Below are 17,238 nucleotides of genomic sequence, written 5' to 3' on the forward strand. Positions count from 1 at the left end.
AAGAAAATGAAAAAACTGATTTCATTAAATTACACATAAAATGAAATAATTTACAATATAAGTAAATACATTAGCAGCATAAAATTCATTACTACTTTATTCATATCACAAAAAGTCCTAGAAAATTAAAGATAAATTTTTTAAGCCAAATATAAAAAGCTAAAAATTTTGATGGACAAATGCATTTGTGATGCATTCACGATTTTACTTACCCCCGTGCTTACAAGGGACAACATTATCCTCTCATTCAATGCTAAAGTTTCTCCTTGCTTCATTTTTATCCGTTTTTTATCTAGACATTTCATAGCATACCTAAAATGAAATTACTTATTACATTAGCTTATACTAATAAATAAAATACATTAATATGCATAAATAGATAACTATCTTCTAATTACTTCATTTTCCAAGTGGCAAATCATACAGTAAAGAAATAAATATTCTAATAATTATATCCTGGATGTAATATTCTATTTTCACATTTTGTTTGACATCTGATAAAAACACTTTGATAATAAAAATCACAATACTCATTTGAAAGTCCAAAATATCAATGTATAAGCAAACTTCTTACCAGGTCAAAGTTCATTTACATTTTGTAGATGTAATTGAAAAACTTATATACCTCAATTTTTAAAATATTTATTTATAGTTAAAAGAAAGATGTATTTAAAACTGGATAAAATACTTAAACCCAACTTAAATGCATATTATTATGTAAATTATTTTTAAAAAAATTAAGCAGCTTCTTCAATCAGAATGATTCCCCAGCTTAGGCCACTGCCTTTCTTAGAACCCACTTCCACTCCACTCTCTCTGTTCAGCAAGAGTTTTCCATAGTTCCACAGTTTAAAATTTTAATAATTTTAAAGTCACTATCCATGGAACCATCAAAGCCTGGACCTTTCTCAGCCTAATTTTCTCACAGATTTATTATTAAAAGTTTTAAACTTTAAAAATGAAGAATTTATTCAGCATATGTGACCTCCAAACTTAATGCAGTTAATTTTACATACTTGACAACACTTCTTTCTTTATACAGTATTAATTCTGAAATCTGGATGTCCAATAACTGGAATGATGTCCAATATCTGGATCTCCAGTAACATTTTTTTTATATTTTACTTTTCCTATTTACCACACTGTACATGAATGTTATAATACTCTGGTGATTTGTTCCAAATAGCTGAGTTTTTCTGTCCCAAAAAACCTTATCTATGATGATATTGGCTTTAAACACCTCTTCACTAGCAAATTAGAATTTTATTTTCAGCTCTTGAAAGGTTGTGCTGGGCAGCATATTATTTATTTTATCTAGCCCTGGGTGCAATAAATGAATCCCAAATAAAGTTTTTGTTGGCAGTGGAATATTCTACATACTAGTTTCCTCTCAGTGGTGTAATGGAGAATAGGCTGCCAAAACAAAGCCCATTCATAGATCAATTAAAGGATGGGAAAACATGTTGTATGGTTTTAAATCCAGAAAACATCACCACTGATGGTGAAGAAAGTTGTGGCAGAGTTGCTTGTTAGGTATTTCCACCGCTAGTTGGTGTTAGGACCTAGCCGGTTTCATGGTATTATCTATAATTGGTAATCAACTGCTCCCCATTCTGTTTCAGTTTGCTTCACATTCTGTTTCATTTAGATATTTTAATCGCAATACAGCACAAAGTTGGACACCCAGACTCGTCGGGAATTCGGCGATCCCGGATTTGGGATTTTTCGGGATATTAGGTCATCAGTTTAAATATATGAAGAATGTAGAAATTATAAAATTAAAAATATGAAATCATGGTTTATGAAATAATGAAACATTTATTATTTAAGGGTATCAAAATTTATGAAAAAAACTTCATATTTATTTGTTTACTTAACATTTCTTTCAACGTAAGTTTTTTTAAGTACCTTTGTTTTTTGTGCTAATACTTTCTTTTTAATTCCATAGATAGATCTAATTTCTTGTTCAGTTACAAAGTCCTACTGTTCAAGTCCTATAATGACTGTGTCGAAAATTCCGACTAACTTGTCAATTGAAATTGTTTCGTTTTCAATAACTTCTCTGTCACTTTCTTCACTATCAGTAGAGGTATTTTCTGGATCTAGAACCACACTACAGATTTCGCCATCCGTTAAGTCATTGATGATTGATGATTGTCATTGTAATGAAAAATTTCTGTTATATCATCTTCGTTTATTACCGCTTCTACACATTTCTTCACAAAATCCATTAACTAGAAAATTTTACCTTTGGTTTAGGATATGTTTTCAGATTCGTGGCTATCATCAGTTTCACCATGAAATATGGTAGCTGGCCATACATTAAAGCAAGTACTTTTTAAAGCATCTGGAGACACATCCTCCCACAATCTTGCAATGCTCCACACGGCTCCATACGTACAATGTTAATAGTTTTACGGCTAAGTTTAAAAACCTCCCTTAAGAAATTTTATAATTAAATACTAAGATCCCTTTTAACCCTTTGCGGTTAAGTGTTCCACTACATGGAACACCCAAATTGAATCGCTTCTGAAACCTTTAAATTCAACTGTAAATAGATAAAAATGTCTTTATACAGTCAAAAGTCTTTAATCCGGACTCGTTGGGACTCCGGCGATTCCAGATTATAGATCATCAGTTTAAATCTGGTAAGATGGCAGCGAGAAATTGATAAACAGATTTCGGAACGGTTAGATAAACAAAGGATATACCTTTATCCATTTTTTGTTTGATGGACATCGAAACATACTTTCGTTTTCTAGATCCCTTGGGAGCTCCAGCATCGGAAATTCTATTTGACATAATCAAAAGTTCAAGCTTACTTTTATAAAATTGCTCTTACAGTCTGCAAAAAATAATAAGCCGGATCCAATTAAAAGATTAAGGAACAACACAATCATCAACATTAACTGAAATAGATAATTAGATAATTTTAGCTTATACCATTCGTTATACGTTAAACGCGCACGCGAAAACGTATTCTGCGCTTGCGCAGTCGTAAATGTCTTGGGCACACGCGTAAAATGCCTAGGAGCATGCGTCAACGTGGCGCATGCGCAGAAAGATTTTAGCTTTGAGGTCTGGATTATGGGTGTCCGAATTAACGACTTTTGACTGTAATATACTTTGAACATTTCTTTTTAAACAGTAGATAGCAGCATATCACAAGGAGACACAGAATTTTCATTTATTATGTGTTATTAAAATCCACTTTTTTTCAAGTAATTTTCTCTATTTTTTTAATGACATACAAAATTTTATTTGGAAAAAAAATTAGGCATAATTTTGCTGGCTGTACTCCAAATTATCTGTTCTATATGTTTTTTAATCTTTCAGACAAAAACCATACGCAGAATCATTGAATAAACCCAGGTGTTCCAATAGCGGGAACACTGCGCCTTTAGAGATCTCATGGTGTTACGAATCAGAAATCTGTGCTTAGGAGAGAACATCCGTTGTTTACGTTTTCTGTTTCCATTGCTTTGGGGGAGGGGGGGAATGAATTCAAACAAAGCACTATTGAGGGATGAGGCGTGTTTTGTGTTATGAAAGCCCTAATATTGGCATCTCGAATTTTTTGGGACTAGTTTTTAGACGGGAATCTTATTAGTAGCTTGACTCATCTTTACTTAGACCTGTGCGAATTTTTTGCTGTCGCTTTTTAGTCTCATTCCCATTTTCAATAATTGTGTATATTAATTCAGAAGTCAAACAACAAAAATCAGCGTTATACCTACAAAATCTTCACAGGACTAGTTTCGATGGTTTTACCGAACCATCATCTTCAGCTGAAAAACCGCAAATGAACAAGATAGGAAATAATGATTAGATAAGATAAGAAAGCCTGAACAAGAATAAGCAAGTGGCGCCATCTGTTGGCGAAACCAGAACTAAAACATAATTTCTCTAAAAGCCGAAGGCAAATTTGGATTGGAATTAGGATCATTAACTAGAACAGAAAGATTTTTATGAATGTGAAATGCCTCTAGAAAATCCAGTTCTCCAATGGAAGATGTTTTTTGAATAATTTTGGCAGCAGAAAAATTGAAAGTGTGATTTTCGGACCAGCAATGTTGAGCAACAGAAGACTTCTGTGTTTCCTTTTTTCTAACATATGCCTCATGTTCCTAGATGCGAAATTTTAAGGCTCTCTTAGTTTGGCCAATATAAATTAAACCACACTGGCAAGGAATCCTATAAATACCCCAGGAATTCATATCCGGAATGGGGTCCTTGTGTATGGAACTCGGAATTTTATTGATGGGAGAATAAACAACCCGAAAGTTAAATTTCTGCAAAATATGTGCAACTTTATAGCTAATTGATGGAAAGAAGGGAATGACAACAGAATTTTTATAATCTCCTAAAATAAGAGTGTGGCTTTTAGTGTGTTCAGATGAGAATTTTTTAACTGCTTGATTAATAATGTTGGGTGAAAAGCCCCTGTCAATAGCTATTGCTTTTAAATAATTTAGTTCTTCATCAAGGGCTAGTTTGGAGGAGCAAACTTGAAGAGCACGGAAAACATAGGAATAAAATGAAGCTAACTTTTGTTTAGTCGGATGACATGATTTAAAGTGTGGTGGAAGGCAAACCGATGAAGGTTTATGGTAAACTGTAGTACTGAAGTTGGATGTGTTACGTGTGACCAGAATGTCGAGAAACGGAAGAGAATTGCAAGTCTCAAGTTCAAAAGTGAACTGAATAGCAGGATCAATAGAATTCATTGTTGAAAGAACTTTATTTAAATCATCTTTATTACCTTCAAACAGGGTAAAAGTATCGTCTACGTAGCGGAACCATGCCGGGAAGTTTAAAGTTTCAAACAATTTTGATTCATAATAATGCATGTAGATATCAGCCAGGATGGGACTGAGGGGGCTTCCCATGGCTAATCCCTCAGTTTGCTTGTAATATTTATTTTGGAAAACAAAATGTGTTTGTTTCAAACAGAGTTGAGTGAGAGAAATTAGCTCCTCAATTTCGATGCAAGAGAAATGAAATTCGCGAAGTCCGGTTTCTAGACATCTTAATGCACCCTCCACTGGGACATTGGTGAATAAAAATTTTACATCAAAAGAAACCATGAGTAAATTACTAGGAGAAATGTTTTTAACCTTTTTTACAAACTCTATTGAATTTTTTATGGTGTAAATGTTATTGTCTAATAGAGTGGAAAATCTAGAAACTAAATATTTAGCTAAAGGATACGAGGCAGTACCTAAATTTGATACAATAGGGCGGAAAGGAATACCACTTTTATGAATTTTGGGATTAGCATATAATCTGGCACAATTCGCAACAGATGGGATAAGCGAATGTTTTAAGTTGCTTGAAATGATTTGCGAAGATTTGATCGCAATTTTTATTTTGGATAAGTCCGAAGGTGAAGGATCTTTAGGGATCATATTATATGGTCCTTCGTTTAAGAGTTTAGTGACACCATCGATGTAAGTGTTCTTATCCATGACGACTATCTGGCCACCTTTGTCGGCCTTTAAAATGATAATATCCGGGTTAGAATGAATTTCGCGCATTGTAACTCTTTCTCTCGCAGTTAGATTTGGTTTCAAAAGTTTATTATTGAATTTCACATTATGAGCGATAAGATGCCTAATCATTTCTTTCTGTGAATCTGAAACTTTACTGAACTTGAAAGCTTTTTCGATAGGAGCCAAAATCTTTGGAATCGAGGGTTTACAGGTTTGTGAGAAGTTAAAATTATACTTTAGAATTCTCTCTTGTTCTTCTGAAAGACTAACATTAGAAATATTAACTATTGGCTTGATGTTTACAATGGGAAGATTTTTTGAACTACTTGAACTGGAAGACTGTAAAAGAAGTTTTTCGAATTTAACTGCAAGGGTGTTTTTATGACGGTTAACTGCATTCTCCGTTCTAGACCAAGACTTTTGTTCAAGGGCAGTGAATTTTGGATATGATTTAGCGAGTTCCAGATGAAGCTTATAGAGTTCATGTTCAATTTTGGACAATTGTTGACGTGTATCCCTTATCACGGACCGAAGTAAGGCAAGCTTGCAATTTAACAGAATTCTTGAAACGCGACTCGAAGGTTTTTGATTAGATTTGATTTGAATAAAATTGGGGATCAATTTTTTACATTTACATTTAAGTAAAAAGTCAAGATGATTCAGGAATTTTTGCCGTTTCAGGCGTAATTTAGTGAAAATTTAGTGAAACTTATTTCCAAAATAAAAACTGCGATCAAATCTTCGCAAATCATTTCAAGCAACTTAAAACATTCGCTTATCCCATCTGTTGCGAATTGTGCCAGATTATATGCTCTTCCCAAAATTCATAAAAGTGGTATTCCTTTCCGCCCTATTGTATCAAATTTAGGTACTGCCTCGTATCCTTTAGCTAAATATTTAGTTTCTAGATTTTCCACTCTATTAGACAATAACATTTACACCATAAAAAATTCAATAGAGTTTCTAAAAAAGGTTAAAAACATTTCTCCTAGTAATTTACTCATAGTTTCTTTTGATGTAAAATCATTATTCACCAATGTCCCAGTGGAGGATGCATTAAGATGTCTAGAAACCAGACTTCGCGAATTTCATTTCTCTTGCATCGAAATTGAGGAGCTAATTTCTCTCACTCAACTCTGTTTGAAACAAACACATTTTGTTTTCCAAAATAAATATTACAAGCAAACTGAGGGATTAGCCATGGGAAGCCCCCTCAGTCCCATCCTGGCTGATATCTACATGCATTATTATGAATCAAAATTGTTTGAAACTTTAAACTTCCCGGCATGGTTCCGCTACATAGAGACGATACTTTTACCCTGTTTGAAGGTAATAAAGATGATTTAAATAAAGTTCTTTCAACAATGAATTCTATTGATCCTGCTATTCAGTTCACTTTTGAACTTGAGACTTGCAATTCTCTTCCGTTTCTCGACATTCTGGTCACACGTAACACATCCAACTTCAGTACTACAGTTTACCATAAACCTTCATCAGTTTGCCTTCCACCACACTTTAAATCATGTCATCCAACTAAACAAAAGTTAGCTTCATTTTATTCCTATGTTTTCCGTGCTCTTCAAGTTTGCTCCTCCAAACTAGCCCTTGATGAAGAACTAAATTATTTAAAAGCAATAGCTATTGACAGGGGCTTTTCACCCAACATTATTAATCAAGCAGTTAAAAAATTCTCATCTGAACACACTAAAAGCCACACTCTTATTTTAGGAGATTATAAAAATTCTGTTGTCATTCCCTTCTTTCCATTAATTAGCTATAAAGTTGCACATATTTTGCAGAAATTTAACTTTCGGGTTGTTTATTCTCCCATCAATAAAATTCCGAGTTCCATACACAAGGACCCCATTCCGGATATGAATTCCTGGGGTATTTATAGGATTCCTTGCCAGTGTGGTTTAATTTATATTGGCCAAACTAAGAGAGCCTTAAAATTTCGCATCTAGGAACATGAGGCATATGTTAGGAAAAAGGAAACACAGAAGTCTTCTGTTGCTCAGCATTGTCAAATCACATTTTTAATTTTTCTGCTGCCAAAATTATTCAAAAAACATCTTCCATTGGAGAACTGGATTTTCTAGAGGCATTTCACATTCATAAAAATCTTTCTGTTCTAGTTAACGATCCTAATTCCAATCCAAATTTGCCTTCGGCTTTTAGAGAAATTATATTTTAGTTCTGGTTTCGCCAACAGATGGCGCCACTTGCTTATTCTTTTTCAGGCTTTCTTATCTTATCTAATCATTATTTCCTATCTTGTTCATTTGCGGTTTTGCAGCTGAAGATGATGGTTCGGTAAAACCATCGAAACTAGTCCTGTGAAAATTTTGTAGGTATAATGCTGATTTTTGTTGTTTGACTTCTGAATTAGTATTTATTCGGCGTGTTATTGTGTCTTAATTGTGTATATATTTTTCGTGTATGTATATATCATAGGCTTATTTTTCTTTATTGTTAATATTAGTTAATTTTTTTATTATTAATTTTCCATAAATGGCGCGGAGAGTTCTAACTCTTTCCGAAGCGCTCTTTCCAAAAATTTGTAAATATTTTTGTATATAGGACTTGTGTATATAAATATTTATCTCATTTATCCGTATATATTCAAGAATATTGTGTATATCCAGGAAACCATGTATACAGCCATAATACAGAGTTTTTTCATTCTTATACAAACGCTTCTACTTGTTTTCGTGCTTCACTGCAATGCTCGCTTAGTTGCACTTTTAAAAGCTCTGGCGGCGCAGTGTTCCACTTCATGGAACACCTACAGAATTAAAACGGTAAGTGCATCTTTTACAAAATTTTACCTGTATACTCCGTTAGGACTAAATAGACTGCATACAACTTTTTTTGTTGAAATTCCGATGTTAACGTATAGTGCGCCACAAAGGGTTAAAGAAACATGAGTTAAATTAAAGTTAAGTACAGCCGATTACAACTATAAGATCCGAAAGACCCAAATAGAAGGACTCCAGGTGTCACTGATAGAATCAGACTGACCCTATCAGTAACATCTGAGGTCCCTCTATCGTTTCCTGTCTGGGTAGTGTGTATTCAAATGAGAAACAGAATGATAGCTTGTTGAAGATGTCGCCTGGTTTCCATAGCAACGTCTACTGGGAAATGGAGAAGCATTATAACTATTTTCTATGAGCTAACCCCAAAAAAATCAACCTTGGGCCATCCTAGACAAATGGAAGAATTCAAATTAATATTTGTCGAGTCTATACAAGACACCATCATTATGTCTTCAAGATAAAGCAAGGTATTAGTTTTTTTGCAGTCAGATGGCAACTTAGGCTCACCTTTGATTTGACTCAGTGGTAATGACTCATAGATAATGACAGTGGAGCATATTTTGGATTTCAAAGCTTGATTTATTATTTTTACAGTTATTCTTTAGTTTTCAGGTCTTTTCTGTACTCTTTTTTTAGTTTTTTTATTATTATTTTTTTAATTTATATAGATATGCTTGCTTTTAATTGCCCGCACTATATTTAGCGAGACGCGACTGTTCAGCGTAATTATCTTAATTCTTAGTTATTCTTATTAAGGCAATTCATGTTGAAGTTATTTATGTTGCAAAAGAAAAAACAAGGTACTGTAATTTTTTTTATTTTATATATTTGCTTGGCTATCATCTCAGACAACAAGCTATCATCTCAGAACGAACTTCAACTTCTACTTTGAAAAGTTCAGTTGAGCAATTTGTTGTTGACTTTGTCATATAACTTAACTTGCATTAAAAGCATGGATTAGAAAAACGTTTAGTAAGATTCTTCTTCAGTTTAGCATATTTAATCTTAAAATGCAATAATTCATAGCGAATTTCATTTGGATTAAAAAGAAACCATCTGCGTGCCAAGAGGGAGAAAAGCGGAATATAGAAAATGAGCCAAAAATGAGGCCAAACAGAGAAAACAAATTTCAGCTAAGATGAAAAAATAATTTTACAGAAGAAGTAAAAAGTCAGACAATGCCGCAATTCCGATTATGCCGAGATTCTAAAGGATATCAATATTTCTTGCAATTTGCAAGACCAAACATGACCGCATATATCATCCCTAAGCAATCTACAAGTCAGCATTTGAAAGAACAACCTTCTTCATCAACATCAAATGAATAGCTGGAGGACATGAAACTATGATATAAAGATCTCTTCATTTAGATGGGAGTGGGCAGCAGAAAGACGAAAAACTAAATTTTTTTTATTTGTTGGACCCATGCAGTTGGCTGGTCATAGAAAAAAATGAAAGATCACTAACAATCTTTCTAAGCAATCAATCAGTATTATTAGCTAGTAAACATCCAGAAAACATAAACCTTAGTCCCATTGAACGTGATGGCAGACATTTGACATGTAATACAGAACATTAGTAAATAATGAAAAGCTTAGAAGATCTTGGTTTACATATTCTAAAAACAAGAATGCAATTTTTTGTATACCCTGCAAGATTTATCAGAAACATGGTGCTGCCGCTACACCATACTACAGGATTCATTAACTGGAAAAATGTTTTAGCAAGATTAACTGAGCACGAAACGTCTGGAATCCACACAGGAGTATGATTAAGTGGAAAATTCGAGTACAACAAATGAAATTGTGTTAAGTCATCAATCACGACACTGAACGACTCATTCCCACAGAGAAAGAAAAATGGAGAGAAATTCTGTACAGTCATGGATGTGGTATGCCTCTTTCAACAAACTCATTCTTTTCTTCAGTCTGATGATATCCCAAGTAGCCTGTTCACAAAGTGTCCTCGACCTAGCAAAAGAAATGTTCTGAATTTAATCTCTCTGTTTGGCAAACATAATTCAACTCTTAAGTACCAATCAAAGCACCAAACAAAGGGAAAGGAATCATATTTATCAAAGATAATTCAAAATGAAGTTATTAACTTAAAGGCAAAACAGTCTGAAGTAGCATTTTAAACGATATTAAAGAAGCCAAATACTACATAATAATGCTAGATTGCACTCTATGTGTCTCATACAGAAAAAATGAACAGGTGATTCAATATGTAAAAACGTGTGGTGATGTGTGCGAGATAAACGAAAATTTAATTGATTTTAAAGAAGTTGATGGAAAGATAGGAGAATGTATCTCTCAATGCATTGTAGAAAATCAGTGTCAACACTTGATGGTTTAGATACTAGGACAATGTAGGTGTCCGTATTATGACAATGGGTCTAATATGGCTGGCATCTCTAAAATAGTACAAGCTAGGATTACGGAAATGAATTAGCTGGAGGAATTTGTGTCATGTTTAGCTCACTCCTCATAGCTTGTCAGTGTGCATTCTGCTTCTTCGTGCCCAGAAGCAGTTAATCTGTTTGGAATTACTCAGAAAATACTTCGCTTTTTTGTCGGATGCACTACTCGATAGTATATATGAAAAAATGTGCAAAATGCAACTTAAAAGGAAGCAACCAGACAAGATGGTTGGGATAATATGTGGCTATGAAAGTCCTTCTAATGAATTTACTAGATATATTAAAATATTTAAAAGAAATTAAGATATTTCTCTTGATGCGGAATCAAAGCATGAGGTAGGACATCTGGTACATGCTGTGAAAAAGTTGGAATTCACTACCAACCTGAAAATTGGAGCTAATATTTTTACAGAATTCAATCGAGTAAACATAAAAATTCAAAAGGAATTCCTCTTCCGCATTCTGTATAGTTAACAAAAGAACTGGCCAAAACTGAGGAATTATAAAAAATGAGAGAAAAATCCTATGGAATATTGGATACAAGAGTCTAAACAGTAACCAAAAAAACTTGCAGTTGAGTCTATTCTGACAAAGCAAAAATTCCAAAGCACAAAAGCAATCTGATGAACTGTTTGAGGATGAATCATGAACACTTCAACTTCTTCAGATTGAAGTTTGAGCAAATTAAAACATATTAAAAAATATCTACAATCATCGGTGAGCCAGGAGGCATTTATCAAGTCTCGTGATTCTCACAAATGAAAAACAAACCGCTGATCAAATTATGACAATTACATGCACTTAATTGCACAACAAAAGTAAAATTTAAATTTTTGTTACTAATTCCATGATATTTTAATAGCGTTAAGGCAGGTAAGAACTTAAAATTACTTTTGCAATAGGAAGTATGAAAAACAAGACAGGAAGCACGAATACTCTCAGTGATGGCCCATATTCTGTATAATCTTTTCAGAATATTTCCTTTCCGCAATAGCCCATATTTTGTATGCAATGGCCCCCCATTAGTGGTTGAGCAATAAAAGACGTTGAGCACTAGTAGTTTGGTCCGAGGGTGAAGTATATGTGAATGTGCTGGCTGTATGAGCATTTCCGTGATTTTCCCCATGTCTAACATACATACGAGCTAGTTTTCCGTACAAATTTTTTTCCACAGGGCATTCCTCCTTTTCCACGCAGTGCCTAATGGCGAATGATACAGTAAATAATCAGACAAATATCCTTAGCAGTGGCCGAGTGATAAAGACTGCTGAATACTGGTAATTCAACCTTGCCTTGGTTTAAACTCAAGCGAACAGGCTGGCTGCATGGTTTGTTTTTGTGGATTTCCTCATGTGTAACATGAATACGAGCCAGTTTCCTTTAAAACATTCCTCCACAAAAGCACCTCTCCTCTAAGCAGATAGCCCTCCTGTCTTTGCCATATTCATGTAATTTAACCTAACCTAATTTAACCAGTATGCAATACCATGGAATAGTAAGAAGCTTAGGAGATGCCCGTTCCCCCTAGAGCGGAAAAACGAATGGTTTCGAGGACTGGAGGGTTAGAAGCACTCAGGATTAGAGTTAGGATTAGGATTTAACCCAAAAGTTAGCTCAGCAGAGAGGGGACGATTTTCTAATTATGAACCTTTGGTACGTATTTTTCCTTTATAACAAAAAAAAAAAAAAAAAAAAAAGTGGCACGTAAAGAATTTAGTATAAAATGGAGCTTAGGTTTTTACCTCAAACCCTACCTACTCCTGTATTTATTAAACAAATTAAAACTTGTTAGAAAAACTTAAAGGATGATGGGCGAGGGCAGTAGTTTTAGTTTTTGGCCCACATCAGAAAAATCCAAGATCCGGCACTGTTTAAAAATGCTACTGTATAAAAATGCTATTTTGGTAATCAAGAATACTTTATAGTTACATTTCAACTTGCACACTATTCCGATATCTATAGGCTGAATGACGAATATACAATTTGGAGGAAAGAATAATACGGATACATTATCTTTCAATAAAACTTAAAGTGAAGCATGAACCATACACGTCAACAATCAGGTAAACCAACATCATTTTTGCGTTGTCAGGTATGACATGATTTTCAAATCAATCATTGATTAACACTTGTATCATCCATGCTCTTTTACTTGCATGATATATAACAGGGAAAATCTTTACTCCTTTAAATGCTCAAGGTAGTGTAGGGCCCACCAGCGGCCGAGCGGTAAAGACGCTGAACACTGGTAGTTCGGTCTGAGGTTCGAATCCCACGAACGGGCTGGCTGCATGGGCGTTTTCGTGGTTTTCCCCATGTGTAACGTGTATACGAGCCAATTTCCCTTAGAAAGTCCTCCACGAAAGGCATCCCTCCCTTTAGGCAGATAGACCTCGTGTGCTTTGCCATAATTAAATACACCAAGGTAGTGTATTTTTTCCAATTACGAAAAAAATGAAATGAACAGATGATTCAATATGTAATAATTCAATATGTTTACACTTGCCCGCTCCTGCAGCACCTGTGCATGCTAAAATCATTAGTTTGGAATCTTTGACATCAGTTAGAGCTTTTTCTGTAGAGTTTGCCAAGGTATTTCATGGTACATATTGCCAAAAAGACCAATTTCATCAGTGTTGTTAATTTGTTGAGATAACTGTTCACTATTAGTGAGTTTAATAAAATCATCTGCAAATAGTTCGAGAGCTTCAGTATCAACTGAGCTATCATGAGATTGGCAATGAAAGAAATGTTTCACTGAATTCTGTCTTGCTTCTATACCGCACTAAAACAATTAAGGCTAAATTGATTATTTTAGTTATTCATTACCACTTATGTCTATTTCTTGCACATGCTTAAGAAATGTCTATTTTTACCACACTATTCCAAACACCATCCATGTCTTTCTTGCCACACATACTATTCTACCCACGTTTTCACATGCTATTCTTATCTGGTCCTGAATAAATAAATTCTCACATATACAAAGGCTTATCAAGGGCCAGCGCTAGATATCTTACTGCCTGATACAGTCTCTGTAAGTCCTAAATTCTGCTATCAAGCACCTCCATAAGTTCTAAATTTTTCCCTCCCTTAAATTTTGGGTCCCAGTGCTTTCCCTAAATTCTAAAAATTTTGTCATCCGTCAACTTTATTGCTCGGTGCTTCTGTAAATTTACAAAATTTTGTCTTTTCAAAAACATTCCACTATCTGGGCCATACGAGCTCTGGTGATGGTTCTGGGTTTCTCTGAATAACAAGTCAGTTATTCTTAATTCACATAACACTAAATGTAATCTTTTGGCCTGTGAGTATCATTAGCAAAATCTAATCTTATTAGCATATGGACAGAAATTTTTGTTAAATTCTTCTTCGTCAACATTTCATAGTACATTTAACTTAAATCTGTAATCACTGTCAAGCATAATGTCAACAAGAAAGTTTACCATACTCTTTATTATTCAATTACTGTTATACAAAAATTGTTCAGACATCGCTGCATGAGTCATTACATAAGTTGTTGTGTGCTGATAAACATGCAGGAATGAAAGCCAAACATAGTAAATAATCATTCGTCAGGTTGGCATCAGGGATATAAAACATTAATTAGTGTAAAATCAATGAAGTTTCTATGTTGAATATTTTGGTTTGAGATGTATGCGAAGCAGATATGCAGCTACGGAGTCAAATTATTGATCACGCAAATTTATGCTAAAATGAAAACTCCTTCAACAGTGAGGTATTTCATTTAGTGCTGAAGTGAAATTAAGAATCGGGGTTCTCCACATGCTTTAATATGAGGTAAAAACCAAACACACACACACCAAAAAAAAAAAAAAAATCTGAACGGTTTCAGACTTTAAATTACGTCCAGCGGGACATTTTTTTTTAGCGTTTTGCGTTTTACCTTTCTTTATTAAATATCATGTTGCTTGCACTAAAACTCAGTTCAACAGCAATGTAGCAAAATAATTTTAAAACGAGCATATTCTTTAGAATTTCTGATATAAAGTTATGCACGGTGGAGATAACAAGTGCCCCCCTTCCCCGTAGAGCTTAGCCATTGCTCGCTTTTAAATCATTGAGTTTGTTAACCAAAAATTTGTTAAAGTTTTACAAAATGTGAAATTGATAATAAAAAAAATTCCAAATTTCAAATTTGGGCTTTCAGATACCCATATTCACAGTAGGATTACGTCATTCAAAATTGGATGGCTCTAGGTACCGTTGTTTTATTACAATGCGAGAAACATACATACATTTATGCAAATTCTTCATTATTTAGTTTCTTCAAATATGATACAGGGCGGCAGTATTTGGTGCAACAGTGTAACATCACAAAATAGTTTTAAAATGAGCATACCTTTAGAATTTCCGATACAGAGACTCACACACTGGAGATAAAAATGTTTTTTCTGTACAATGTTGCCATTGCTTGCTTTGAAATCCCTGATTTTGGTAATCAAGAATTCTTTAAAGTTTTACAAAATAGGAAATTGATAATAAAACAAATTCCAAATTTCACATTTGGTCTTTCTTCCACATGCCCATATTCATAGGAGGATTACGTCATTCAAAATCCGATAGCTCAATATACCATTGTTTTATCACAATGTGAGAAATAGACATACATTTATGCAGATTTTTCATTATTTAATATCTTAAATTATAATAAAGGGTGATAATACTTTGCGGCAACAGTTTGAAAAGTGATTCACCGTTTGTAGTGAATTGACGCAAAATTGCAAAATGAGAACAATAGTCCTTCACGGACAAATCCCTTTGGACTAATAAGAGAAAATCTGAATGGTTTCAGATCTTAAATTACGTCCAAAAGGGAGTTTTTTTAATGTTTTGTGTGTTACCTTTATTTATTAAATATCGTGTTCATTGCACTTAAACAATAAAATTCCGTTCAACAGCAATGTTGCAAAATAATTTTTAAATGATTATTGAGACTTCAAAATTTCAATTGATTTCTTAAATAGAATTCTAAACAACATAATTATAGGGCTTGAGCAATGAAATTCGTAACCAAACAAGAAATTATGTCTCTTGTCTCTTTATTCAATTAAAAAGAAAGTTTTAACACATAAAATAAAACTATTTAGATGAAAAAAAATTAAATAACACAATGTTAATACTAAATACCCATCCCCCCTTTCATTATTTCACAAACCTCCTTTCACATTCTTAATTTCATAATTTCTACATGTAATTTACTAGATTTAAATTAATGACCTAAAACCCAAAATTATCAAATTTGCTGAAGTCTCAACAGTTCTGAATCTTGGACTCTGTACTGTAAAACTTGCATAATTCATCCTCATACATATGTCATCACTAGCCATCAAAGCTTATGACACCAAAGACTTTTCTTAGAACTTTTTTTCTAATTAATTACCTTATAGTACGCATTTATTTCTAGCCACTTTTCCTTAGAAAGTCTCACAAAGGTTTCCTCTCTATGACTATAGCCCTCGTATGCACAACCACTAGTCAATTAACCATCAGTCATAGTAAATAATTAAACATTTTTTTAAACAAATGTCTGTACCTAAAGTAAGGTCAGAATGAAGCATTGTGAAGTCCAATAGAGCCATTACTCTTGATAAAAACTTTATTATAAGCACAGCCAAATGAAAACGCTCCAAAGCCTTAGAAGCATTCCTTTAGAGTTTCCAACATCCATTTTCATTGTTTTTACAAGATGAAAACAAGCTTACAAAAAAATTAGGCTGATTTTTGGCACTCTTTAACATCTGAAAACCTAAGTTCAGGCTTTTTATGCCCATGCAGTAATCAAAGTTAGGTTATATCACTGCAACTCTCCATAGATCCAGAACAACAAAATTTCAAATTAACCTAATGCTATATCAAGTAAAAGAACTTCCAAATTACAGATGCCACATTATGCGAAAATATGGCCCATAAAATATTTGGGAATTTAAAAACTGAAAGTAATAAATATCCTTTTAAGCAATGCTTAGTTTAGTTTATTACTACATGTTATCTGTGAAATAAAATACACTACTAATTTTTTATACTCATACATACTTTTACAAACTTCAAATCAATAGTATTTTTAAAATGAATTTTCTAGTATCATCCATATCAGCATGAAGCAAAACAAAATGAAAACTGATCTACAGTATCAAAATGAGTTTTTAAAATTAAAATTGTCGCCTTCATACAGTTCAAGTTAAAATTTCTGCTATATAACATACATATTTTGAAATTTTTACCCAGGATTACCAGTTATAAAATTTCCTTTACTTCTTTATAATTTATTAACTTTTTTACAAAGCTTAAGAAGATGACCCATTTTTAAGTATCTTATAATTAAAAACATGTGCAAGTATGAAATTTCTAGAGATTTGTTTCAATGTTTTAGTTCAATTAATTACAAATTCTTCTTTTCCACCAGTCTAAAAAATAATTTTAGATACTGAAATTCTCCACACTAAGCCACCTGTTAAAATCAAAACATATTTTAACTAATAGAGTG

The 17,238-nt window shown here is 33.4% G+C and overlaps 1 protein-coding gene across 4 annotated transcripts in view; it reads right to left on the bottom strand.

The window, feature by feature from the left end:
• Window positions 1-17,238, bottom strand: part of Gprk1 (G protein-coupled receptor kinase 1) — a 368,709-nt gene that overhangs the window by 56,418 nt on the left and 295,053 nt on the right. For all 4 annotated transcript variants that reach the window (XM_085822051.1, XM_085822049.1, XM_085822052.1 and 1 more), the window contains one exon: window positions 213-312. In XM_085822051.1, coding sequence (XP_085678177.1) covers window positions 213-312 — 100 coding nt within the window. The remainder of the gene's footprint in view (window positions 1-212; window positions 313-17,238) is intronic.

This window comes from Stegodyphus dumicola, chromosome 8 (genome assembly GCF_044657685.1).
Source record: "Stegodyphus dumicola isolate Sdum_Otavi_A_Nest chromosome 8, ASM4465768v1".
NCBI classification, from domain to species: domain Eukaryota; kingdom Metazoa; phylum Arthropoda; class Arachnida; order Araneae; family Eresidae; genus Stegodyphus; species Stegodyphus dumicola.